General features: G+C 49.3%; 1 protein-coding gene across 1 annotated transcript in view; it reads right to left on the reverse strand.

The window, feature by feature from the left end:
* The window catches only part of LOC132079830 (vascular endothelial growth factor receptor kdr-like), a 130,288-nt gene that overhangs the window by 30,903 nt on the left and 72,940 nt on the right, over nucleotides 1-26,445 (reverse strand). The window contains exons 11-19 of the mRNA XM_059482649.1: nucleotides 24,220-24,325; nucleotides 16,497-16,605; nucleotides 9,746-10,039; nucleotides 7,789-7,935; nucleotides 5,715-5,840; nucleotides 5,519-5,625; nucleotides 4,264-4,399; nucleotides 2,683-2,787; nucleotides 471-584 (exon numbers count right to left, since the gene is read on the reverse strand). Of these exons, the coding sequence (XP_059338632.1) occupies nucleotides 471-584; nucleotides 2,683-2,787; nucleotides 4,264-4,399; nucleotides 5,519-5,625; nucleotides 5,715-5,840; nucleotides 7,789-7,935; nucleotides 9,746-10,039; nucleotides 16,497-16,605; nucleotides 24,220-24,325 (1,244 nt within the window). The remainder of the gene's footprint in view (nucleotides 1-470; nucleotides 585-2,682; nucleotides 2,788-4,263; nucleotides 4,400-5,518; nucleotides 5,626-5,714; nucleotides 5,841-7,788; nucleotides 7,936-9,745; nucleotides 10,040-16,496; nucleotides 16,606-24,219; nucleotides 24,326-26,445) is intronic.

Below are 26,445 nucleotides of genomic sequence, written 5' to 3' on the forward strand. Positions count from 1 at the left end.
CGCAAGTCCCTGCTCCTGCTGCACCCAGGGCTGTCCCAGGCTTTGTACACAGCAGAAACTGCTGTGTTTGCCTGGAGAGGGTGAAATGCTGGGAAAGAGAGCACCCAGGGCTGTCCCAGGCTTTGGCTGTGTTTGCCTGGAGAGGAGGCTCAGGGAGCCAAGGGCTCAGCCTGGTGCATCCTCCTGACAAGGCAGGGAAGGAGAGGGAGAAGCAGCCTGGAAATGCCCACAGGGAGGACTTGGGCACCTCATTGCAATCCAGTGTTCTCCCCTCAGTGCCTCCAGAGAGAACAGAGGTGACACCACAGTGGGAGAGGCTCAGGAGCCCTGGGGGGATGAGGCCCCATCCTGCAGGAGCAGAGAGCTGGGAATGGCTGTACTGGCACTGACTGCACCACAGGCATTTCAAACACCCCAAAGTGTCTGAAAATGTTTTCTTTTTTGCTCCTGATTTCCTGAGGACTCCTCACCTCCAGCTTTGGTGCAGGCTCCCAGCAGGTTGACCACATTCAGGTGATGTCCTATATGGATGAGGATCTTCAGCTCAGACATTAGAGCCTTGCATTCATTAGTAGTTGCACATTCTGCTTAAGATAAACAGGAAAAAAAATCATCTTTACACAACAGGATATTTTCAACAGGACACAGCAAGATCCTGTTTATCCTTTGAAACAAAACCCACCCAGGTTCCTTGCAGTATCTTGGCCTTTCAGACTCACAGAGATAATAATTCATCCGTTTCATTGTCTGCTGACCTTTATGAAGTGGGATAACACTTTATCTTTTGGTGACTTCCTTTCTTCACTGTGGGTTATGGAGGGTTATGGTCCCTTCCCCCAAAGCTGATCCCACAGAGCCTTTGCCAGGCTCAGATCTGCAAGCTTAGCAAAGCCAGCCCTGCAAGCCCCCCCAGCACACAGAGGGTGTCCCTTCCTCTCTGCTGGGCTGTGCACTTCAGCAGGACTCAGCTACAACACCTCAGAATGCTCCACTGCAGGGCAGGAGGAATCCACAGATCTGGGAGCTGTGTCCCAGAATGTCCAGGGGACACACAGCATGACTGAAGCTCAGGCCTGTAAGATCTTATTGACCAAAGAAATTAATTTTGTAAGATCTGTGTGTGAGCCATGAACCTGACAGGGCCCTGGCTGGCCACTGACATTGTTTTAAAGCAGGCACCCTCAGACCAGAAGTTTGTTCAGGTGCTGCTTTATCTTCCCAGCCTTGTCTCTAAAACCTCCATGATGTATTTTAACAGGAGAGGCTTTGGCCTGTTTTCTTTGCCTTTGCATCATGTAAGATTTAAATATGAAGAAGCAGTTACATAACAAATCATTTGGTGTGACAGGTTAACCTCTTTATCTGTTTGTAGAATTCCCCAGAATCTTCCTCCAAACTGTGCCATAAAAATGGAGCTATTCCAAGATTCCTTCAGCCAGCAGTGTTTGCTGGGTCCATGGGTGGTATCACTTCTGATTTCCCCTGGCATGTGCTGGAACTCACAGCCAGCCCAGAAGTGTTTCAGATAATTCTGCACATTGAATTTTAGCTTCAATCCAGAAGAGAGCTGAGCATCCTCCATGGAGATGGCAGAAATGCAGGCATCCCCAGAGCCTTTTAAATTCCCTGGAGGGATGAACTGACACTAGAGAATCTGCTTTATTCATGAAAGTGATGAATTATGGGCATGTTAGCTGGGGAGGGGCACACCAGAGCAGGAGGGAGCTGCCTCCACACGGGAGGGAGGTGTAAAACGATGGAGAATCTGCCAAATATTGCTGAATATGTGCTGGCAGGGCAGAGCTGACATGAGGATCAGCTGGGAAGCACAGCATGGAAGGCAATGAAACCCCAGAGCTGTCCAGGGCAGTATGTTTTGATGGAGATGGGAAAATGTCTGGATCAGGGACTTCTAAGGGATGTCAGGGATCTGGAAATGGGCATGGAACAGAAGATAAAACAGCAGGAGAGAAGATGATTGGAAGGAGGAAAATAGAGAGGGGAGACCAGACCTGAAGGAGGTCCAGAGAGGTGACAAATGGGTGTTTTTGTGATTTCAGAGAGATGGGAGTAGCAGAGCACCAGGTGAGGCAGCTGGCAGCAGAAGCCAAGTCCCGTGGCAGCAGTGACTGGCTGGTGGCATGGCAGGGGTTAATGGTGGCATGCAGAGCCTGAGGGCCATGGCAGCATGGGCTGAGCCTTTGGGATCACCCTGAGGAGCAGCCCCAAGCCCTATGGCTGATCCTCCCTGGGTGCAAGAACAGGCTCCAGGTTCCCTCCTTCCCCTCACCCAACAGCAAAGCTGCCCTTCATTTCAGTAATTGCAAGCAAGATGTCTCTAATTCACTCCCCTGGCACTGGTTTTTTTTCCCAGCCCCTTGAACTGTTGTACATCTGGCTGGGCTGGGATGGAAGGCTCAGCTCCAACTTCGGGCTATCTGGTGTAATTACACTCTGTAATCTGTTTCCCTCCTCACCCCACAGAGCTGGAAGCTGCTCTCTTCTCCCTTGAGGAATGCAAGCCTCAGTCAGCACGGAGCTGCTGTCATCCTCCCGTTCATCCATCCCCCCAGGACGGCTGGTCCCACATGGAAACCCATCCCTGCAGGGCACAGCCAGCTGGGCACTGTGCCCCTGGCTGCCCCCAGCTCCCTGAGGACGATCTCAGAGGGATTTTTGTACCTTTCAGCATTTTTACGGCAACTGTTTTGCAGGTTGAAGATTTATCAATGCCAAAAGCAGACGCCTCCACCACCTTCCCAAAAGCACCATGACCCAGAGTTTTACCTAGAGAAGCAAGAGTTGAGAGTGAGCCCAGCTGCACCAGGCAGGAGGGGACATGCAACCTCAGCTGTGCAGAGAACCAGGCACAGGGCACAGACACAGGCACAGCAGCCTCCATCACATCCTGCAGCATATGGATACACAAGGGGGTTATCCATATGGCCTGGATGCAATCCAGCACGGGAGACAGCAGAGGAGGGAATCACTGCACTCACTGAGGGCAGGGCTGACGCCTGCACGGATTGAGGGGACAAACATCACCTGGGGATGGCCTGGAGTCCAGGGAAGGCAGAGTTTGGGTTAATGTGGCACCCTGATCTATCATGGAGAGAGCCAGCAAGGCACTCAGGGAGCCACAGCCCCTGAACCCATCAGTTATTGACATTGATTTGAGGGAAAAGCTGCACAAAATGGGATTTAGGATTATTTTCTTTCTTCTTTTTGTTTATTTTCCCTTTCATTTGGATCTTCCTGCCTGTGTTACCTGGTGTGCTCTGAGGGCTCTGACCCAGGGTCTGGCTGTTTGGTTCTGCCACTTTCTGTGTCCCACCATCATCTCAGATTTTGGGATTTTTTTCTGTCCTCTCTTCCTTCCATGTTTTCCAGCTGCAGCACCAGGAGCACACAAATACAGATATTTTCCCTGCTCTCCTCAGTGCACACAGATGTTACAGTTTCACTGCACAAACACAGCCAGCTTTTTGCATTTCTCACTCCATCAGCCAGTGAACTGAGCTGTTCAGTGAAATGTGGCTCATTTTTCTATGAGAGCTTTTTACAGCTCAAAGCTGAGCTCTGATGGTTGATAAGGAAGTGATTATTTGATGAATTGATAGCTTTCTTCTAAGGAAAACTCACTTTCCTTTCTCCTCTATGGGAATGAAATCACACTTTTGGCAGGGACAGTACCTGGAGGTACTGTCAAGAGTTTGGCTTCCCTTTTCCAAGGAAAAGAAGTGGCAGCTATTTGGACAGAGGCTCCAAATCCCTCATTTCACCCTCCATCAGGCTGACCCTGCACTCTGTGATCCCAGATCCAAGGGTGGCACTGTGACAGGTTCCTGCTGGGTTATCCAACAGCTCCAGTGCCCCTGGGAAGGATCTGGGATCATCCTTTAACAGCTCCAGTGCCCTGGGAAGTGTTTGAGATCATCCTTAACGGTTCCAGTGCCCCTGGGATGGATCTGGGATCATCCTTAACAGCTCCAGTGTCCCTGAGAATCATTTGGGATCATCCTTTAACAGCTCCAGTGTCCCTGGGAAGGATCTGGGATCATCCTTAACAGCTCCAGTGTCCCTGAGAATCATTTGGGATCATCCTTAACAGCTCCAGTGCCTTGGGAAGGATCTGGGATCATCCTTAACAGCTCCAGTGCCTTGGGAAGGATCTGGGATCATCCTTCCACAGCTCCAGTGTCCCTGGGAAGGATCTGGGATCATTTGGGACCATCCTTCCCCCTGTGTGCCCCCAGCACTCACCCAGGCGCAGCCTGTCCCTGGGGAACTCCCATTTGCTGCTGTCGTAGGGCAGGCGCTCACACTGCTCGTCCAGGGGCATCTCCTCGGGGTCCATGATAATTGACAGGTATCCTGTTTTAATGTCTGTGGCATCGGGCTAAAAACAGGGCGGGGAGAGATCATTCAGGGGATTAACTGCAGTTCCGAAGGGAGGGAGCTGTCTGGCAGCCCGGGGACTTCCCTGCCTTGCAGGCACTTTAATTCTGAGCCAGGAATGCATCACTGCAGCTTCCTGCTTCTGTTCCACAGCTGAGACACAAATGTTTGTGTGGGGCTGCCACTGTGGCTCTTGGGAGGAGGCACTGATTGATGGCTGGGAAACACAAAATCTACCTGGATCAGCCAAAGGAAATCACTGATTTTCCATGGGAACTGCAGGAGCTGCACTTCCTCCTGCATATTTTGGCATTGTCACTGTTTGTTCTGCAGTGCTGATTCTCCACAGTTGTCCACTTCATGGCCGCAATTTATTGCAATTTAAAATTGCTGGAAATTGCTATTTCTGATGCTGCTAAAGTGAGAAATTGTGGTTGGGTGGGTTCTGTGCGCAGACTTGCACAGGAGTGAAATGTAAAAGGAAATTCACTGTTATCCACTGCTCTGCTAAGCTGAGGTCAAGGATGAAAACGTAAATTTAATCCCTGTGTTTCCAAGAAGAGGGGAAATTTTACTCAAATATTGGAGATCAGCACTGGGACTGCAATTTGGTGAGAGCAGAGCAGGGAGCTGTGCTTGCCTTTCTTTTTCCTGTTTGTTTCAGGAAAGCAGAACTCAATTCCTTGACACTTTACTGAAAGTTTACTTTTTGAGTCACAAAAGGAAGGTGAAAAAAAAGCAAGGAGATCAAATCAGCTGTGTGGTTTGAGCTCATTTCTAGAGCAGACAGCCTGGGATCTTTCTTTAATATCTTTTATTAGAGTCAAGTGCTGAAATAAAGCCCTCATTTTAGAGGATTTAGGGTATTTTTTTGTTATTCTCACAAGCCAGTTTGACTCATAAAGAGGGAGGAGCCTGAATTTATGATTCCACAGAAGTGGCTGGAAACCTCACAAGTGCAAGGGCTCTCTGGAGAAGTCAACACAAACCATGGAATGAATTTTACAGGGACATTTTACCTGCTGTTTCCACCATCTGCCCCAAAGGTTTGTCCCTAACTCTGCAGTTCCCATGAGCTAGGACAGGTGCCAGCCTTTGTGCAGGGTGGGAGCTCTCTCACCTTTCTCAGTTTGCGGATGAAGAGGGTCAGCAGCAGCCAGAAGAGCGTGGCAGCCAGCCCTGTGCACACCAGGATGATCACCTCAATGTTGGATTTCTCCTCAGAACCTGCAGGTGAATGCACAGCCAGCTCAGAAAAGTGTCCAGATTCCCTGAGGGAGCCCTGTGGGACTCTGCATGCCCCAGGCCAGGCTCACCCTGGATTTTGATGAAGGCTGATGTGCTGTCCTGGCCCAGCTCGTTGGAGGCCCGGCACTCGTAGAGCCCCTCGTCGTCCTTCTTCACTCTCTCAATCACCAGCGTGTTGTTTTCCATGGAAATTCCTGTTTCAAGGCATTCTGGTTAGTGCTGGCACAATAACCTGCCTGCCAAAAATGCTTTTAGGGGACAGAGCTGAAGGTGAGCTCCCATCCATGCAGGCTCTGGTGTGAGGACACATTTTAATCCTGGCAACCCTTCTCTGATTTTTTTTCCTTTTCAACACTTGGATAAATTATTTGGCATCATTTAAACAACAGCAAATGTGGCTGTTGATTTAGAGTGGGTAGAGCCTGGAAACTAATCCAGAAGTTAGCAGAGGGATGCAGGATTGGTGGCTGATAGCAGGAAGATACACTTGGAAAAATGGGAACTCAGTGGAATTCCTGAAGGCTGTGGGAAGGGATGGGACTTCTAACATGGGGAGGATGGAACTCAAGTTAGGACTTCTTGGAAAAATAATGGTGTGAAGCAATTCTGGATTCACAGGCAGCCAGGTGCAGTGGGAATAGAAAGGTTGCCTAGATATGACCTATGAGAGACTTCTCTATGTTTAATTTTCCCAATTTCATTTTTCCTGGTTGGTGGTACTGCACTGAGAGTTCTCCTGTTTCACTGAGGGATGACTGGGGGAGAAATAGGGAAACAAGTCATGCTTGCAATCCAAAAGGGAAGGACATTTTGAATTTCTGGGTGTTCTGCCTGTGCATCCCGTTGTTGTTAACAAGAGTGCTGCACACAACTTGCCATGCACTGTGCTGAAATATTTACCCTGAGGTGTTTTTTTCCAAATATTTTATTTATGTTTCCATTGGTTGGATGAGTTACATGCTTGTCCCTCTAGAATTATTTATAAAATTTCAGTAGCTATAAAGAGTTTCTCTCAGAACATTCTGATCTGAATTATGGATGATCCTAGATTTCCTACCTAGTCCAAGTTGCAAAATTAAAGTCACAGGACCAGCTGCTGACATGGGATTCTCCATGATTTATGGGAGGGCTCAGGCCATACTCAGCTCTGCACTGGGGCAGCCTCATCTCCAGTGCAGCTTTGAGCACCAGAATATAAAACAGCCTTGAAGAATTGGAGAGCATCCACAGGAGGCCATGAGGATGGGGAAGGCTCTGGAGGGGTCTCATGAGGAGGGGCTGAGGGCCCTTGGTTTGTTCAGCTGGAGGAGGCTGAGGGGAGACCTCAGTGCACTCTTCAACCCTCCTGAGGGACAGCTCCAATCTCTGCTCCCTGTGACAGGGACAGCACCCAGGGCATGGCCAGAGCTGGGCCAGGGCAGGGTTAGGCTGGAGGTCAGGAAAGGTTCTGTCCCCAGAGGGTGCTGGCACTGCCCAGGGAATGGGCACAGCCCCAAGGCTGCCAGAGCTACAGGAGGGTTTGGACAGCACTGCCAGGGATGCCCAGGGTGGGGTTGTTGGGGGTCTGGGCAGGGCCAGGATTGGACTGGATGATCCTGTGGGTCCCTTCCAGCTCAGCACACCCCATGACTCTATGGCACAGAGCTGGGAAGGCACCTGGGCTCAGGGGAGGGGCTGCAGGCTCAGGTGAGACTCCCTGCCCATGGTGGCTCTGTCCCACAGAGCTGGGAGCACATTCCCATCACTGTGCTGAGGGACATAAAGGACATTTCATACGCCATGGGATGCCCTGAACCCCTCTGCCAGGTGACTTTGCTGCAGTTTGTCATGGCCAGGACAGCTGAGAGCTCAGCCTGTGTTGCCAGACCCAGGTGCACCTGGGGCTCAGTTTTGTGCCCAAACTCTGGTCCCACACAAGCAGCCTGAGCAGCACTCCTGATTTCCCAGTGCTATCCCAATGTGTGCTGGGCTGGAGCTTCCCCCCAGCTCAGAGTCCAAGCTGGAGAGCCCTGCAGTGCCCTGGCACCCTTGGATCTGTGTGAGTGTCCCTGAGTCATGGGCTCAGTCATAGGTGCTGTGTCGTGGTGACCCTGCCAGCCCATTATCTTGCAGCCCAAACAGCTCTGGGCAGCAGGACCTCACCTGATGCTGCTGAGATGGGGTAGCCATTCTTCCTCCAGGTGACCTGAGGCTCTGGGGTCCCACTGACCTTGCACTCCAGCAGGATCTTGCCGCTGATGTTGACCTCCAGGTCCGTGAGGTTCTGGATCACGACCGGCGCCGCCTTCGCTGCAGCCACAGAGGGAAAGAGCCCCAGTCAGGTCTGGGGGCCCTTCCCTCACCTCCCTCCTTGCACAGCCTCTCTGGGCTGGAAGGTTTGATTGATCAATTAATCAAAAATCCCCCCAAAGGGTCTGGGAGGAGTGGGTGACTTTATTTGGTTTATTTTCACACTGCCTACACTTAGGTTTGGCTGCAGCTCCAACTCCTCATCCTCTGAAGAAAACAAAGGACAGGGAGTGGGTGGTGCACATGCAGAGTGAAGGCAAAAAGGAGAAAAAGGGGAAAAGAGGAAACATTTCTAAAGGTTTTTTATCCTCCGTCAGGAGTGCAGTTTTCTTCTTACTACAAACCACGGTAACACCCACTTTATGTTCATTTATAAAAGGTGCAGGACAGCAATGAATAAAATCACAAACACAGCATAAAATATACCCCAAACCTGCAGTGAGGACAGAAGATGAGGGGCATTAGAACATATGAAATGTTTGAATAAGAGAAGGAAAGCTGTTTGGAGGGACATTTCCATGTGTGCTCTCCACAAGAGTTGTCTGACACGTGCCAGACAGATGACAGACCTCAGTCATCCTCACAGGAATGTGATCCTCATTCCAGCTCTGCATGGATGTATTCACAGTCTAGCTGTGTTTTTCCCATAGCTGTGCTGTGTAGGTGTGCGTGTAGGTGGAAATCTGACTGACTGAATAAAAATATCTGCCAGGGGAGAGGAAAGGGAAGTGCCTGAATGCAGAGAGCAGAGCAAGGCCAGTGCCTCAGAGCAGGTGATGCTCACAGGTGGCCCTGGTGCTGTGGGGACCAGCCAGACCATGGTCACTGCCCAATACCTGAGTGAGACTCCTTCCCTTCCTCTCTGCCTCAGGAAAAGGGAGATGTCTGTGTGTGAAATAAATCACCTGCCAGTCTGGAACCAGAGCATCTGTGTGTGGAGGGAAGGGGCTGGGAGGCTGCACAGGGGATGTGCCATTCCCTCCAAGGCTGAGGGCAGCACTGGGCTGTGCTGAGGGACCCTGCAGTGCCTCCTGAGCCAGAGGAGCCAGTCTGAAAATCCCTGGCCAGTTCAGCACTCTGACTCCTGCTCCCTGACATTGCTGCTGCATGTCTCAGTTCTGCTCCAGTCCTGTGCTTTTGTTTTCTTCACCATTGGAAGGTAGTTAATAAATCTATCCATTCCCCATGCCGGCAGCCCTTTGTCCTCTGAGGAGGCTTAGAGATGATCACCCAACTTCTTCACTGTGAAGCAGAAGAAACTTCACTAATTTCAGTGACTTCCTACGGGCAGAGGTGTCCTGCCCTTTGTATTCCCACAAGATCTCAGTGAAATGAAAGAGCTGGGGGCTTGGGTGTAAGTAAGAAAATAATTGTTATAACAAAGTGCATCCCTCTCACCCGAATAAATGGCACATGTCACTTGATTTTACACTTGCCCAGGGACATTTGGGATCTGCTGGGCGCAAATCTATTCAGGTATCTCATCCTGACAGCTGAGAGTGGCTACCAAGGTCATACAGACCTGGGGTGAGCATCCCAGTTTACAGTTGTGCTGTCAGTAAATGATGGGTGATGCTTTTAGTCCTCAGCCAGCTCTAAATCTGCACCCAGCATGGAGCTGGGAAGAGAAATGCTGCTGAAATCACCTTGATGTGATCTCAAATATTTTATCCAAAGCCAGCAGTGGCTGGGTGAGTGTTCTCCATGCCAGGCTGTCAATCCACACAGAGTAAATGACAGAAGCAAAGCAGAGCGGGACACAGGGTGTGTGTTAGGACACATCCCAGTGTCACTGTGCCCTGGCACATACCTCTGACCAGGAGCTGGCTGTGCTGCTCCAGCGTGTCCGTGCTGTTCTGCTCGTTCTGGGCTCGGCACTTGTAGAGGCCACTCTGCTCCCTCGTGACATTGGGAATCAGCAGGGTCAAGGAGATGGAATATTTGTCCATTTTCCTGACCACAGAGCGGCTGGGAGCTGCCTCTGAGGAGGGGTAGTACCAGGCCAGGTGGGTGTAGATGTACTTGGAGGCCCGGCAGGTCAGCTGGACATCATTGCCCACGATGGCTGTGACTTGGGAGGGTGTTTGCAACCCAGAGGGCACATCTAGGAGGAAGGGAAAACATGTTTGGAATGAAATCCCAGCTGAGATGATCTTTGGCTGCCTGGCTGTTACTTGGGGGTCAAATTCTTAGCAGCAATGGAAGAAGCAAGGTTTAATGAGGACAGAATTCACAGAATCACAGAACCACAGAACCACCAGGTTGGGAGAGACCTTCAAGATCATCGAGTCCATCCCAGCCCCGACACCTCACCCAAACCCTGGCACCCAGTGCCACATCCAGACCTTGTTAAACACACCCAGGGATGGGGACTCCACCACCTCCCTGGGCAGCCATTCCAGAACTTTATCACCTTTCTCTAAAAAACCTTTTCCGGATACCCACCCTGTATTTCCTTGGTGCAGTCCTTGAAACTGTCAGTTCCTGGAGAAAGAGCCCAACCCCACCTGGCCACAGCCACCTTTCAGGAAGCTGCAGAGAGTGATAAGGTCATCCCTGAGTCTCCTTTTCTCCAGGATAAAAAACCCCAGCTCCCTCAGTCATGGAAATGTGGAAACAGGCACTGGAGCTGGGAATTAGGGAAGTGAAAGTTCCTCTCACTGCCCAGTGCTAACCTGTGCTAGTCCAGCCCTCAGCGTACTAAGGTAATGAATTGAAAGCTTAGAAATAGAAGGGAGTTAATGGACTGGGAGAGTTTAATCAGGAGCTGCTTTTATCCAAGTAGATGAATGTGTTTGTGAGCTCTTCCCTCTCCACAATCAGGGCTGGAAAGTATTAATTGCAGAGGAATAAAGAAACCCATTCCCATCCCTCAGGAGCAACACCTTCTTCCCCACTGAACAGACTCCTCAGCTCTCTCTTATTCCAACTGTGCCCATATTTATTTCTATCACATGTGAATGCTGGATATTTACTTGATCACTGATGGATTAAATGATCTAATGATGTCTAAATCCTTGAAGTCTTATATTTAGCAGAGAAGTACTCTGAGTCATGACTCTGACCATGAAAGAGTGAGCTGTTTCTTGATATATTTTTAGTAACTTTTCACTCCAGAAAAAAAAAATTAAAATATTAAAAAAAAAAAATCAATTTTCCTGAAGTGGCAAACTGAATCCATTTGAAAACAAGAAAAACTGAGTGGAAGGCCAGAGTTTGCCCTGCAGTAGCTGCCAGAGACCTGCAAGTAAATTGGGGCTGGAAGACACTTCATTGGCTTGGCATTTTGTTAATTTTAGGGCTCTATCCCCCTGAATGAAAGCTCATGGATTCCCACAGTGATCTGGGATTATTCTGCTGTCTGTTAGGTCAGGATTTTCAAGCAACTGAGAGTTGTGAGGAATCTCTTATCAGTGTTAGCAGGGATGGGATCCTTGGCAGGCTCACTCTGGGCCCCCTTCTGAACAGGACCAGGTTTGCCCTAAATCTGAGAGATGATTCAGTGCCAAGCTGTTGGTGAGATGCTTCCTCAAGCCAGGATGAGCTGGTGGGACTCAGAGAGGGCCAGGAGTTAAGGCAGAACAAGTGTGCACTGCATTTGCCATCTGCAAATTCCACCTGGAACCTGCCCAGGGGCTCCCAGTGCAAAAGTTCTGCAGAAGCTGCAGCTGAGCAGAAACAGTGAGGCTGCTGAAATAACCAATCTGCCTTACAATAAAGCACACATTCTATAAAATACAGAGCCCTGGAGGAGCTTTCAGATATGATTAAAAAGTCTCTCTTCTTCCCAAGTCATCTGGAGTAGAACCCATGAGCTTTTGCTTCATGGTTTTTAAAGACTGGCACCAGAAATATTTCACAAAAGATCCAAAAAGATAAGAGACCTCCTCAGGCCACAGCTGTGGAAATTGTTCTTTTTCTCTCATTTCCTTGTGCTGGAGGTGCAGTTTGCTCTCTGCAGGGTGTTGTTAGGCTCAGTTGCTCTCTCTTGGTGCCAGCTGCCTTGTGTGACACTGCTCACTCCTGATGTCCTGTGCTTCCAACATGTCCAAATCCTGCTTATCCACATGGGGGAATGTCTGAGGCCACCCAGACCTCCCCAAAAGGGCAAACTGAGAGCCAGTGGGACACTGGGCTGTGGCAGGAGCAGCATTCACATCTCCTGAATCCCTCCAGCCAAATCATGGAACAAGTGCAGCATCCCTTGGGATAAGCCTGCCTGGGGCATGGCACAGCTTGGGCTGCAAATTCCCACTGAATGAGATTCCCAGGCGCTGAGTTTTGAAGGATGCTCCATAGTTTTGCTTTGCTGCTGGACTTTAAAGTTGCCAGGGTTTTTTTTTTTTTTTTTTTCTCTACCAACTTAACATTCTGGGAGCAGAGGCCTGGCTTGTTTTTCTTATCATTCCTTCTCCTGACATTTTTTATTTAGCATTTTGAATATTTTTAGCTGGAACCTGTGCTATTCTCTCCCATCTTGTTTGCCTTTCAAGCAGCTCTTTCAGCTCCAATAGAATATTCATTAATTTTCATTGCAGTGGAAGGAAAAAGAGAGGAAAAAAGAAGTTGCTCTGCTCCATCTTTTCATGCTCTCCTCTCTCTTTTCTCCTCCTACCTGGATTATCAGGGGAGTGAGTGCAGCTTGGAGAGCACATTTCAAGTCAGTTCATCTCTCAGACAGCTTTGCTTACATAATCCTGAACCTGAGCGGTGATTAACTTCCTTTCTCTGAACAGATACTGTGTTTTAGAAGGCTCCTAATAAGTTGGCTGAAAGAATGCACCACGGGGCCTTTTCCCTTTTATCAGCAGTCACCAAACATTTGTCTCTGGTGTTGGGTTACAGCATAGTAGCTGCGAATTTCCCTCTCCACCGTGTGGGATTCCGTGGCAAAAGAGGGAAAGGAGCCATTGGGGGGAGGTAAAAAGGCAGCATAAATCAAAGGCAAGGCTGGCTCCATTTGTATTTACAAGGAACTAATTGTTTTTAATTTCCTGTGCTTTGCACAATAATCTGTGTAATTCAAAACTTCTGCTCTTTCCCAAATTCCAGCCTGGGCCTGGCAGGGGGGTTCCACCAGGAACAGGGATGGAGGGAAGGGGAGCCCCTCTATCTGGAGCAGTGGTGCTTGTCAGAAATCCTGTCAACACCTGGGAATGAGCAGTTTGGAGTGGCACAAACTCCTATAACAGCCCAGCTCATCCATTGTTCTGCTATCTGAGAGCAGATTTTTATCTCCTGCTGGAAATGCAATATTTTCTTTCGGGCAGAAATCTTTAACTCCATTTTTCTCAGTTGTTTTGGCAATCAGATAAACCCTTGAAAAAAGGACTATGGTTATTATTTGTTATTCTTATCATAATTCATTTATATTGCCAGAACATTCTGAGTTTTCAGATGGGTGGGATCCCACTTAGCTGAATGCAGTGCAGTCAGACAAAGGCTGGAATTTGATTTACTCTGGACCTGCAGCTCTGTGGAGCTGCCCTTTCCAAGGTGCAGAGCAGAGATTAGACATTAAATGACATTAAATGACATTAAATGACATTAAATGACACTTGTCCATGGCAGAGAATCCCTGCAGGAGACACCAGGGCAGCTTTTCCCTGCACTGGGGAATTTGCAGCCTGCTGGGAATGTCCTTTGGAGCTGGACAATGACATCCCTGAGTATCTGGTGGCTCACCCAAGGCTTAAATGGGAACTCTGGAATCAGAGCAGGAGGGGGAAAGGCAGGCAGGGGGCAGATCTTGATTGGATTGACACAAAACAAAAATCCTGGAGCAGGAGTTGGGCCAGGACACGATGGATAAATGCCTTCAGGAGAGACTGCAGAGGGCTGCAGAGGGACAGTGACAGCCAGGACATCTGCAGCAGGGGCTGCCACTGCATCATGAGATTTCTCATCACTCTGGACCCCTTATAAGGTTTGGATTCTGAGTGATCTCCAAACCCTGCTGACCCCTCATGAAATGAACTCTGCTGGCAGAGAAATGATTTAAAAATAGAGCCCAGTGCTAATTCTGGTGTCCGTGGGAGTTTTTGTGGGGGTTCTGCAGTGGAAGAACAAAATGGTTGCTGACAATTATTCCACAGGGATAAATTAATTTTTCTGAAATGAAGGTGGTGGTGGTGGCAACATCAGACTGAAGTGAGCACATCCCCAGAGAGCAGCCTGGACAACACCTGAGGAAGTGTCCCTGGAACACTCTGCCTTGTCCTGGGAAAACATCTCAGCCCTGCCCCAGTGGAACAGGGATTTGAGGGAGTTCAGCCTCTGTGCCATCCTCAGATTTCTCACCAGGGAGAAGTGAGTTAAGCCCAGTTCAGCCAGAAGGTCTGAAAGCAGCTCATTTGTTGATAGGAGACAATGGGAAAGCAGGTCTTTAAAACCAGCAAATTGCTGAATGAATGGAGGGGTGCCACACTTGGAGCTGCTTTGCAGAGAGCTGTGAAATGCTACAAACATTTCCGAGATGCCCCAAAGTCCCACATGCTGCTCCTGTGCCCTCAAGCTCTACCCCAGCATTCAGCTCAGCCCTGAGCTTTGACCTGCACACAATGAACCTCCTCAAACCCATAAAGTGACCAGCTCAGAGCCTTGTGCTGTGGGGCCTCCTCTGCCTGGAACCTCTCAGCGCTTCTCTGGATGTCCCTCAACACTGAGACAGGAGAAAACTCCTGGGCAGAGTCACCTGGAGCTGCTCCAGCTGTTCCAGGTGTGAGGGTGACCTGCAGAGCTGTGCCCACAGCCTGGCCCTGCTGGAGCTCTCAGAGAGGAAAGCCCACAGCAGGCACTGCTGCAGCATGACCTAGTTTAGCATCAGGACAGCCACATTTAGAAAGTTTTCATTCCTTTCTAATCCATAAACACCACTATTTTTAAACACAGCACTTCCAAAAGCCAGTCATGCTTGGTCAGCATTTGCCTCTTCCCCAGAGTGGTGCAGACTCCCAGTTTCCCTGCCCAGGCTGGAACACATCTGCCTGGCCAAGGCCTGTTCACCTCCTGCTCTGCTTGGGTGAATGGAGACATCCCCACCAGAACCACTGTCAGTAATTTCACGCAGTGATTCATTTCCTTCATCATTCAAACTGCATGATTAAACCACTTGTGTCCCAAAACATCGCTAGATGGATCTTCAAATAAAAAATTTGAAATATTACCTCACCGTGGGTGGAAAAAAAACCCCTACATAACTTTATAATTAAAATAAACCAGAGTTGTGCAAGGTGCATGGATGATCTAACCCTTTGGATCTGACCTTATGATCCTGGCTTATTTCTTTGGGTTTAGTCACCAGTGTGCAGTTCTGTGTTCAGTTGGATAACCCACCCAGACACAGCAGCTGGCAGAATTCCCAGCAGGACACAACACTTGGAAGGGGTGAGGTGGAAAATTAATGGCCGGTCTTCAGCCTGCCTTGGACACCCTGGAGACCTCTTATACCTGAGCTGTGTCTCCCAAAAATGCACCTTGAAGGGCATTTCCCTGAGTAAATGAGAGTTACAATGTTGGGAAATATCTTTTGGAGGCTGAAAGCCTCTCCTGTCTCCTGTCACCTCTAATGGAGGTGAAATCTTTGCCCTCCATGGCTCCTGCTTCATTATTGTTGGATGGCATTTTTCTGTTGGCACACTGTGTAACACCAATGGGAACAGTGTTTGGTGAGCCCTTTTTTGGCTGGAGGGATTTGAAAGGTGCTGGATTCCTTTGGAGCAATGGAGTCAAACAAGCCAGGAGGGAGGAGAGGCACAGGAGTACAGATCCCTGCCACGAGCGAGCTCTGCCCTCCCATCTTGCTCATGGGCAAGGAACCAAGCAGTGAAAATCACACATTTACTTTCCAGGACACTTCTGCACTCTTTGTTCTAAAAATCGATATTTTGATGCAAATCCTGGCAGCCAGCATCCACTCATCCAGAAAGTGAGCACAGCAACGTTTCAGTTTGTTCTGGGTGAGCTCTTGAACGAGGCTGTCCCTGGACTCTCCTCTCTTTTTGAACTGCCATCTCTCCTGAAAGCATGATGTAGATGTTGATCTCACTGCTAAAGAATCCCTGTGCTGAAAGGTTAAGTGGATATTTGTTTGGATTTGTGTTCTTTGGAGAACCTTCTCCCTGCACCAAGGGCACTGCAAAGGGCCAGGCAGGGCTCCAATGTCACAGTGCCACCAGCCTGGACCAGGCTGCATCCTGGCCTTGCTCACCTTTGTGTGCCTGCTGATTTCCTTGGGGAACAACCCTTCTCCTGGCTCAGGGACAGGCTCCGGGCCTCTGAACACCACAAAGGCTTCAGCTTTGCCAGAGGTTTCCCAAGGACAGCTCTCAAATGTCACCAGTGCTGCTTTAAGGCACAGAGAGGGACTTGGGGCTGCAGCTGCAAAGGGCAAAGAGCCATCGGGGCTGGACATGTCCAACCTGCCTTGGGTGGGGTGAGCAGCCTGGGACTACTCCAAAACAACAACACACAGGGATGGCCAGGAGCCTGAAGCAGCACTCAGCAGGCCCCCAGGGAGCTGAGAGCAGCAGCAGTGCCCGTGGGGAGGTGTTGGTGCTCACCTGACACGTAGAAGGCGATGCTCCGCTCCTCCTCGCCCACCTTGTTGGCAGCCACGCAGTAATAGATCCCTGAGGCACTGCTGTCCTCCGTGCTGAGGGTGCTCACAACCTGCCCACAGAGAGAACACAAGGAATGGCTCTGAGGGTGCGTGAGGGGAGAAAAGCTGTTAGGAAGGCTGTTTCTAGTTAATAATGGGTGAAAGTCCCAGACAAGTGCTGCTACTTGGTTTTTGTCTCTCAGCATCTCAGCCCAGCTAATTCTCTTCCCATCTCATTCCTATAACTTTACCATTCCTTTTTTCCCCTGTCTTACCCATGAAAAACAGGGACCTGCCAAGGTCATCAACATCAACATCAACATCAAGCAAAAAGCTGAAGGGAAGGACCTGGAGGATCCATTCAAACAGTCCCACAGCCATCTCTTCCCTTTGCTGCTTTTCAGCTCTGGGTTGTGTGGGGAATATCCACATATCCATAGGTAATTTCTATAGATGTGGTACAAAGAGCATTGCAGCATTTTTTTTTTCCCTCAGAGAAGGGAGGGAATGATGTGGCCCCTTTGTGCTGGGAGCCCCATGAGTCCAAATCCTTCCTTGGAGCTGCACAGGACTGGTTCAGTGAGGAGGAAGCTCTGGAGAAGCTGCCAGTGCTGGAACACTTGGTAAATACAGAAAGGGAGGATCATGGGGAAGGAAGGAACACTTGTCCTGAGCTTCACCACACCAGAAAAGGAGGGCGTTCTGTCACTCCTGGGATGAGCTCAAACATGTCCTTAAGAACTTGTGCTCCTTAAACCTCCCAAGGCCCAGCCATGTACCCTGTCCCTGTCACAGTGCAGCCCCTCAGGCTCACACAGGAACACCCACAGACCAAGCCTTTAATTATTCCTTGTATTCCTTTGGAGTGGGAGCAGGAAAACAGGCCCTGAGCCACCAGGACAGAGATGTTCCTGCAGGATTCCTCTGCTTCCCCTGCCAGTCACCTGAGGAACTCTGAGCCCTCACATTTGGAACAAATATCACTTTCTTTGCCATCCTCTCTAAGGCCTTTGAGAATCAAAACTTATAACACCCTCTGGCCCTTTGTCCTTATCTCCAGAGAGCTCTTTGAAGTGCACAGAAGCATCTCTGGACTTTCTTTTTAATATCCTAAACTAAACTCACACAAGACATTCCTTTACCCCTCCTAAAGCTGCCCTATGAGAGTGTCTAGAGCTGTGTGCGATAAATTTTCTGAGTTATTTAAGATTTGCTGAGATCTGGCACTTCAAATCCTGCAGGGAAATGAGTTCCAAAGGTTTTGATCCCATGTGCATTTGCCATTCTGATGGTGAGCATTTGCAGCAGAATAAGGGCTGAGTGGAAAAGTGTTCACTTTTCATGGTAAGAATGGGGAACCCCCAAATTTAGGGGTGAAAAAGGAGAGCAGCAAACCCAACTCCCTCTGGTGTCCAGCACAGAAAGAGCTGTGCAGTCCTGAGTGATTTATGATGTGAAAAGAGCTCTGCCTTGGCTATAAAACCAGCCTGGCCATGAGAGCAGCCTGCTCCTCCTGCTGCTGCTGGTCTGGAGCAGTGGCCCAGAGCCATGGGCTGGGAAGGAGCTCATGTCCAGAGCCCTGAGCAGCACTCTGGAATTCCTGCTGAACCAGGACCAACATCTCCCTCCTCATGGCTGCTGGAGCTGAGCATTTCATGTTTGGGAAGAGCAAAAGCCAATATAAATGTACGTGCTGAGGACAGGAGGGGATACATTTGGACAGCTTTTAACAGCAATTAGTCTTCCTAAGTGACAGCTCTAGCTGGGAAGTGCAGGATAACACTGCAGAGCCAGGCAAAATCATAAAATATCCATTTTGGGACATGTCCAAAGTGTTAGGGGTGACACTGTGGCTCTTCTAAACACTGATGCAATGCCTCAAGCTGCTTGGTGGCCCAGAGGTAAATGCTCATGAGCACACACACAGACAGATGCTGATATCTCCAGCTCCATAACTCAGGAAAAGTCTGGCAGGGCAGTGGGAAAATAGAAAAAGAAAAAAAAAGAGCAAATAGCTATCCTGAGACCTCATTGGAGCTAATCTCAGTTGTGTCTAGATATGAAGGTGAAAAAGATGGTAAATGACAGTGGGAAACAATCTGGGGACAAATTCTCGGGAGAACAAAACTACTGAGGAATAAAGGGAAAAAACCAAACCAAACCACTGAGGAATAGAGAGAAAGTAATTGTCTTGTTTGGATGCTCTGGTCATTGTTGTGCACTTGGATCCCAAACCCTTACACACCTGGCACCAGAGATCAGGCACTTCCCTGCCTGGGCCCACAGCTGGCACCTCCCAGAGCCCTCCAGACTGTGACTTTTAAACACACAGCAGAGACCCACATGTGATCCCAGAGCTGGCAATTCAGGATTTTGAGTGATTTTCCTGTAAGATGAATCCCTTGCAATCATTCTGTATCAACTGTGTGCTCCTGGGTAAATCCCTGAGCCTGGGAGCCCAGTTATCTTTCCAACATCTGAAATAAAGTTCTCAGTGGTCAAACTAACCTAATCCTGGTTGGTTTGGTAGCTGAAATTTGAAATCTGTGTGTGTTCGGTCACAGTGGCAGGTTGGGATAAGGATTTTGTTATTCTAAATGCCATCCCGAATGAAAAAATGGTTTTAACTTGAGCACCCAAACTTAGGGATCTTTTCCCTTTATTAACAGTGCAAACTGTTGGGGCACAATCCCAGAATCTGGGGACCTTTAGCAGACAGTGGAAAAATTCTGAGGGGATAATCCCTGTGTGTGCTCAGTCTCTGCACCTGGAGAAGTATTTTCCACTCCTGGAATCATAGCCAGGGTAGAAAAGCTGGAGACATGTTGGAATGAGTCCAGAGGAGACCACGGAGCTGCTGCAGGGCTGGAGCCAGGCTGGGAGAGCTGGGGCTGCTCACCTGGAGAGCAGCAGCTCTAGGCAAAGCTCAGAGCCCTGCCAGGGCCTGAAGGGGCTCCAGGAGAGCTGCAGAGGGGCTGGGGACAGGGGATGGAGGGACAGGACACAGGGAATGGCTCCGGGAATTGGGAATTGTTCCCTGGCAGGGTGGGCAGGCCCTGGCACAGGTGCCCAGAGCAGCTGTGGCTGCCCCTGGATCCCTGGCAGTGCCCAAGGCCAGGCTGGAGCAGCCTGGGACAGTGGGAGGTGTCCCTGCCATGGCAGGGGTGGCACTGGAGGGTCTCTGAGTCCCTCACACCCCAAACCCCTCTGGGATTGGTTCCATGATCAAGGCAGGGCTCACCCCAGAGCACAGCACTCTCTGCTGAGCTGGATAATGATTGATGTGAAACCTGCAACTGCCTTGAAATTTTGTGCCTCTGCACTGAAAATGCCATCAATGCACTATTTACAGCCTGGAAATGTGCAGGTTCCAGCTTCCCTGGCCCTGTGAGCAGCAGTGCCAAGGGGCTGTCCCACCCTCAGCTCCTGTGCAGGCAGTGCTGGCACGAGGCTAATTAATAACAAATTATTGGCATGTCGTGTCTAGACATCTTCCTAGATGGGATCTGGGAGTTCACTGCAAACCAAACACATCCCTGCATTGCCTGGGCTGGATTTGGAATTAAGGACTCCATTTCCTATGAGTTAACCCAAAGGCCACCCAATACTGCGAACCCAAGGAAGGGATTATTAGCTAATAAATAATTACTAGGAAAGAATAAACGAAGTTGAAAGCTCAATAAGCAAAGGGATAAAATGAATGATTTCTGAAGAACAGCTCTGACAAGTAAATAGAGCTTGCTGCTGGGAAAACTCCTGATGGAGTAGTTCAATAAAGTCCATATATAATGTTCTCAAACTGATAAAAATAAGTTATTTTAGAAGCAGCCAAATAACATTCCCCAGCCATGCACTGTGAGTGTTTTAAGACATCTTGTAGTAAGGACACAGCAACGAGACCTTTCTTAAGCTGGAGGCAGCATGAATTAATATCTCTTGTTATTGCTTGCTTTCTCTTTCCTTTGTCTGCCCCTCCCCACCCCAGAGCTGCAGTTAACAATCCTTCTTCTTTCACTTCGTTAGCTCCCCGTGGGCAGGATGAGGAGAGCAAAACGTGGGTGGAAAACTTCTCAGCTGTCTGACTGTGGCAGGGCTGGGCTGGAGGTGGCTGCAGGGAGATGGAATTACAGAACTTGAGCAGGGAGCCTGCACAGAAAGCACTCAGCTCACTGCTAATCCATCCACTGGAGTGGCACACACAGCACTTGTTTGCACAGCCCGACAGTGCTGAGCCAGGGCTGGAGTTCATTCACTCAAAACATGCTAAAGGATGGGCTGAGCATGAGTGAGGAGAGAGGCTGGGGCTGCCTGAGAACTGCCAGCCTTGCTCCCGTCTCTGGCAGGGGGTGGGAAAGGGGAAAGGGGAGCAGCCAGTGCCTTCCTCAGGGTGAGCAGAGCTGGGAGGTCAGGGAAGCTGCTGGGGCTGGGCTGGGGACTGGGGTTAACTGTGGCCTGGAGGGACTGATCACCCTGAGCCCCTGGAGAAGGTGGGTAAATCCTGGCTGGTCCTGAGCAATCACCACCCCCTGCTCCTTCCTCCAGTGACTGCAGAGTTTTTGTTCTTTTTGTTCCTTCAGGAGGTCAAAACTTGGCATTTTTGAGTCGGTTTTCCTGTGTGGTTGTGAATTTAGGAGGTCAGGGAAGACAAAGGGCAGTTCTGGTGATCCTGCTGCTGGCCAGGCTCTCACCAGACCCACCAGGGACAGCTCCTGTGCCTGGGCAGTGCCTGACACACCTGGGCTGACCCATGGGAGTGGCTGCAGTGTCCCAACCCTGTCCCTGTGCTGTCCCCTTCCTGGCACAGCCTGGGGTGACAGGGCTGCAGAAGCTCCTGGAAGTGACAGATTTGAACAGCCTGCCTGAGCTGCTCACACACTTCTCACCACACACATCCCACTGCTCTAATGGAGACTTTTTGTTCCTTCAGGAGGTCTAAACTTGGCATTTTTGGGTCAGTTTTCTTGAGTGGTTGTGAATTTCACCAGCAGAAACACCCACGTGGCCTGGCCACTCTCATATAGACATGAAAGGGAGAAAAGAGATGAAAAGAACCCCCCAGAGAGAGCTGAATTATGCATGAGTCTTGCTATTCCCTTCTGCTGGTCCCAAGCTCAGGCCAGTTTGTTATTTTGCTAACAGGAAAGAAAATAAAATTGCAACCTAGCTCCTTGTGACTTGAAAAGTCAGGCAATTCCTGCAGTCACGGGTGTTACACCTGGTGTGAAAAAGCAGATTCAGAGGAGCCCTGCAGTGCTTTAACTCCCAAAGTGAGGAGCTCAGGGTGGACCCCAAACCCCAGGGAAAATGAAACTATCACAGTGCAACTGCCTCAGCTGTGTGACCATTTCATTGGTCACTGTTGGACCAAAACTTCCCTGAAGTGCATCAATACCTGAACCATAACCTCGTGCTTCTCCTCAGGAGTTAGACTCAGGCTTAGGAAGGCAGGGGGAGCTGAAATTCACTTCTCTGTCTGTGGAATACTCATGGAATAATCATGATGAGTATGATGACAGGAGAGCTCAATTTTACATGGCACTTCTGTCAGGAGATGTCTGAAGAGCTTCATGTGATCAAAGAGCACCAGGGGCTTGCTGGAAAAACCAATGCTTGCTGCCCTGCCAGCTTGCTTTGGGCAAATTTCTGGATCTGGTGACTCCAGGGGAGTTATTCCATATTTTTAGCAGCTCTAAACAGTTAATTCAAGTTTCCACATGTGGCTGGACCAGCTGTTATTGCCTCAGCTCCCAAGGATGAACTCTTGGGTGCTGACAAATCCTAGAGCCCAGATGAATTCCACCTTCTGGAACTCCAGTGCTCATGGGACAGCTCAAATCCCACAGGAAAATCCCCAACCTCAGCTAATCCCAGTTCCTAACAAAGCTCCTGAAAGCTCAGCCTCCAGCATCTTTATTTTTTCATCTCCTTGGTCAGTGTAGGTGAATTACTTGCTGGGACATGGTAGGAATGGATTGGTCTGTTCCATTCCTGATAGAAATAACAACTGATAAAACTCTAGGAAAAGTCTGAAGACTTTTTCCTTAGAGACTTTAAAAAAAATTATATTCTATAATATAAAGACTCAAATTAACACAGTCTGGAACTTCAGAAAGGGGGAAGGAGAGGAACTGTCTGCAATGTAAGCAGGGAGTGAAACCTGAGATTCCGATAATTTAGTTATATTAATTTGAATAAATCTTAATCAGGACATAAAAGTTAATAGGAAGCACCTCAGACTGTGTTTTCAGCCAGGCAGAAAAAGAATGAGTATACTATAAATTGTAAAATTATGTAGCTCCTAACTTTAGTAATGAAATATGTAAAAGCTGATTATATATATATAATATATATGGAGAGAAACAGTAGCTCTGAGAGTCTCAAAGCTCTTGTCAGCCTATGCAGCAACGAAAAAGTCTTAGAAAAAGAAGAAACTTTGAAGGTGAATGTCACCAACCTCCATTTTTATAAATAATTAGCACTTTTAGGGGGTTGCTTTTACCTAAGATGTAAAATTCTTAAAGAATACATTAAAGCCAGAGCTTAAGGGGCACTATGCCATCTAAATAAATCCAATTTATAAATATCTCCCAGCAATGGAAAAACTCAGGAATGGGAGGTGAACACCGATCTTCTCCTTCCCAGCCCAAGCTCCATGTTTTCAGAGCTCTGGTTTGGATTATGTTTAGAACTGGAAAGTCTCCTGAGAAAGAGCAGATGGCTGAGGCACTGATCCTGCCAGATGCTGATTTAGTCTGGAGTCAGTCCAGGAGAGCACTTTAGCTTTGTGCTTAACTTTAAGCACGGGACTAACTCAAGGATTCTCCCGTGCTCGAAGGGGAGCCAGGATTGGATCCAGCACCCTGCAGGATCAGACACTGAACCATCTGGGACATCCACCTCCAAACCTGGAGCTGCAAACCCACTGCAAGTCCAGCAGGTGATCCCAGCCAGAGCCAGGAGGCCCCAAATCCGCTGCCCATTCCCAGCCTGGATGTGTGGAACACCAGCCAGTGTCAGCACAGGCACCTGGGGACACTGAACAGGGAATCCTGCTGGGATCTCTGCATTCACACAAGCAGGGTGATCCCAGGGCTGTTGGAAGGGGGAGCAGGCAGGGAAGTGTCCAAGGAAGGTTCTCCCTCCTTAATACTTCCAGGGAAGTGGCCTCAAGCTGAGAGCTGCACACTGGAAATCAGAGCAGGCACCTGTGGCACTGTGACCACCCCTGGTCAGCTCCTGCTGCTGGGAGTGAGGAAACAGGGCAGGACAGAGGGGGGCAGGACAAAAGGGGGCAGGACAAAGTGGGACAGGACCAACAACTCTCCAAGTGTTTCATGAACTCAGAGTCCTTGTCAGTGTTCACATCATGACATCGTGACACCCCTCGAACTGAACCACTCTCACACTTTCTCAAGACTGAGGGAGACACAGAAGGTTTTGACCCAGAAGTCCTGGGAGAGTTTAAATAGGGTGGGTGACATCATTCCCAAACCCCAGCACTTGTAAACTTAAACAGCAGAGATCTGGGATGATCCCAGCACTGGGGAATTCCAAGCATGCAAAGAACCCTCAGCAGCTTGGGAACCACAGCTGGGGGTGAGCATCCCATCCCATCCCATCCCATCCCATCCCATCCCATCCCATCCCATCCCATCCCATCCCATCCCATCCCATCCCACACATACCTTTGGTTTATCCCCCTGCCTCATGGGGATGTTCTCAATGCTCCTGATCTTGTTTCCTATGACTGTGTTCTCTGAAACCACAATTTTTGGCCCCTCAGGATTGCACCTGGAGGGGGAAAAGCAGAGATGGTGTTCAAGGTAAGCAGGGAGGTGTATTGAAGTGAGAAAATGTCAATTTTAGACAATAATCTTAGGTCTTAAATACTCCTAAGAACTGTTGCTGCTGGAGTCTGTTACATCCTTGTGGAATTCCTCCATTCCTTCTTTGCAACATTTCCAAATTATTTACAGGGCACCTTGTAAGACAGAGGCAAACAAAATCAGTGCATGACCAGCAATGAACCCCCCAGTCTTTGCAAAGATTAGAAATGGAAAATACTGGGCAATTAATTAAATCATGTGAGTTTTATCTGGCTAATATAAGTTATATTTCCAAATTCAAAATGCCAGTCACTCCAAACTGTGGGGAGGTGGATGTCGCTGAGTGTCTGCTGTGCTCAGCTTCCAACAGGAAGTGTGGGCTGAGGGAGTAGAATGGATAAATACTTTATAAATAAATAAGAATGCCCCTTTAATGTTGCACATTCCACAGAAGACACTTTTCAATCTTCATTTTGGAACATGGGCAAGGAGCAGAGTGTGGAACATGTCATGTGGGAAGGTCCAGCTGCACTAAGCAGAGACACAGCTCTTCTCATTGCTAGAAATGCAAAGGCTTTGAGCCCACCACGGGGTCTCAGGAGGTAAAATGGACTTTGACAGGGCTGATGCTGCAGAAAATCCCTCCACAAATCAGCCATGCCTTTGCCAAAGCCACACAAAGCACAGGGGCAACACCCTGGGCCAGGGGAGGGTTTGGTGCTCTCAGAAGGGCCTTATTAGATCTTGAGGGACTTCCTGCAAGGCACAATCCTGTCCTGAGGATGAAGGGGAAAAGCTCAGAGGAAGTAAAATCACATCCCAGCTCTAAGGAACAATGCTGGAGCTCAGGGATTCAAAGGGCACTGCTGAGGCAGAGTGGGGGGAGAGAAAGAGAGAGAGAGAGGAAGTCAGACAACAGAAGGAAATGGGGGCTGTGTCATTTCCCACAGGAATCCTCCTCCAGCTTCTGCTGCAGCAAGATAAGGCTGCCCCTGGGGCCAGCAGAGGTAGAGCCACTCTGCAATTGTATTTAAATTGATAAGATCAGAGAGCCAGAAAGCTGCAGCAAGGGTTATGTGAGGTCCTTTGCCACCAGGTCACTGGTTTGGATCTGGCTGAATTCAGCACTCATGGCCAATTCTCTCCTCCTAGACAGAGAGGTCTGGAAAAGATTTCAGGTCACCTCTGTGGTTTTCCTAGAGGATGCAGAGGTTTCCATGTGGTGTTTCCACCCTGGTTTCATTGAACTCCTCCCAGGCAGAGCCCTGTGCCTCCTGCTGCCCTGCAGTGCCCAAAGCCATCAGATCCCTGAGGTGATTCCTTTAGGAGCAGAGTAACTGGGGATGCCTCTCTGGGCACTCCCAAACTCAGGCTGCATCACCCAACATCCCTGTGCTGTACAGAAATCCTGGGGAAGGATTCTCCCTGATTTTCCTGTCTCACAGCTTGCCATTCACAGCAACAAATGAGTGAGAAAATGAGCAATCCACCATCCAGTAATTTTCTCCCTTGATTTCTAGATATATCTTCATTTTTATAATGGGTGGAAAACCTGATTTCATCTCTCTCACTGCAGGGAGGAGCTGAAGTGTCAGAATTGTGCAGGACCTGGCTCCTGCACGTGCCCAGGGGCTACCAGGGAAGTGATGGGCACCAGCCCAGGCCTCTCTCTGCAGACCCCTCTGCTCAGGGAGCTGCAGGAGCAAAGGGAAAGTCTCCTCAGGCAAACCCCCAAAGGCATCCTGGTGTTCCCTGGCCTCCTTCCTCTCTGGCAGCTTTGCCCCAGTGACTTTGCTGCGTGTTCACACCTCAGCCTGCAGCACAGAAGGGTCCCCAGTAAGACACAATTCCCTCTCCCAGCTTCAGGAACAGCACAGGAGGCTGAGCCCAGATTGCAGAGTGAAGACAGCCCTTGGGAAGTGCCATGAATCCCATATGGATTTAAGGAAGCGAAGCCTTCAGCAGGTTTGTCTGGAAAAAGGTGTGTTAGCTCTGCCCACACATCCTGCTGGATTTCCTTTGTCAAATATTCACAGCATTCAGCAGGGCTAAGGAAAGTCAGAGGGGCATTGCTGGCCAAGGTAA

The sequence above is a fragment of the Ammospiza nelsoni genome, chromosome 15, assembly GCF_027579445.1.
Source record: "Ammospiza nelsoni isolate bAmmNel1 chromosome 15, bAmmNel1.pri, whole genome shotgun sequence".
Classification (NCBI taxonomy): domain Eukaryota; kingdom Metazoa; phylum Chordata; class Aves; order Passeriformes; family Passerellidae; genus Ammospiza; species Ammospiza nelsoni.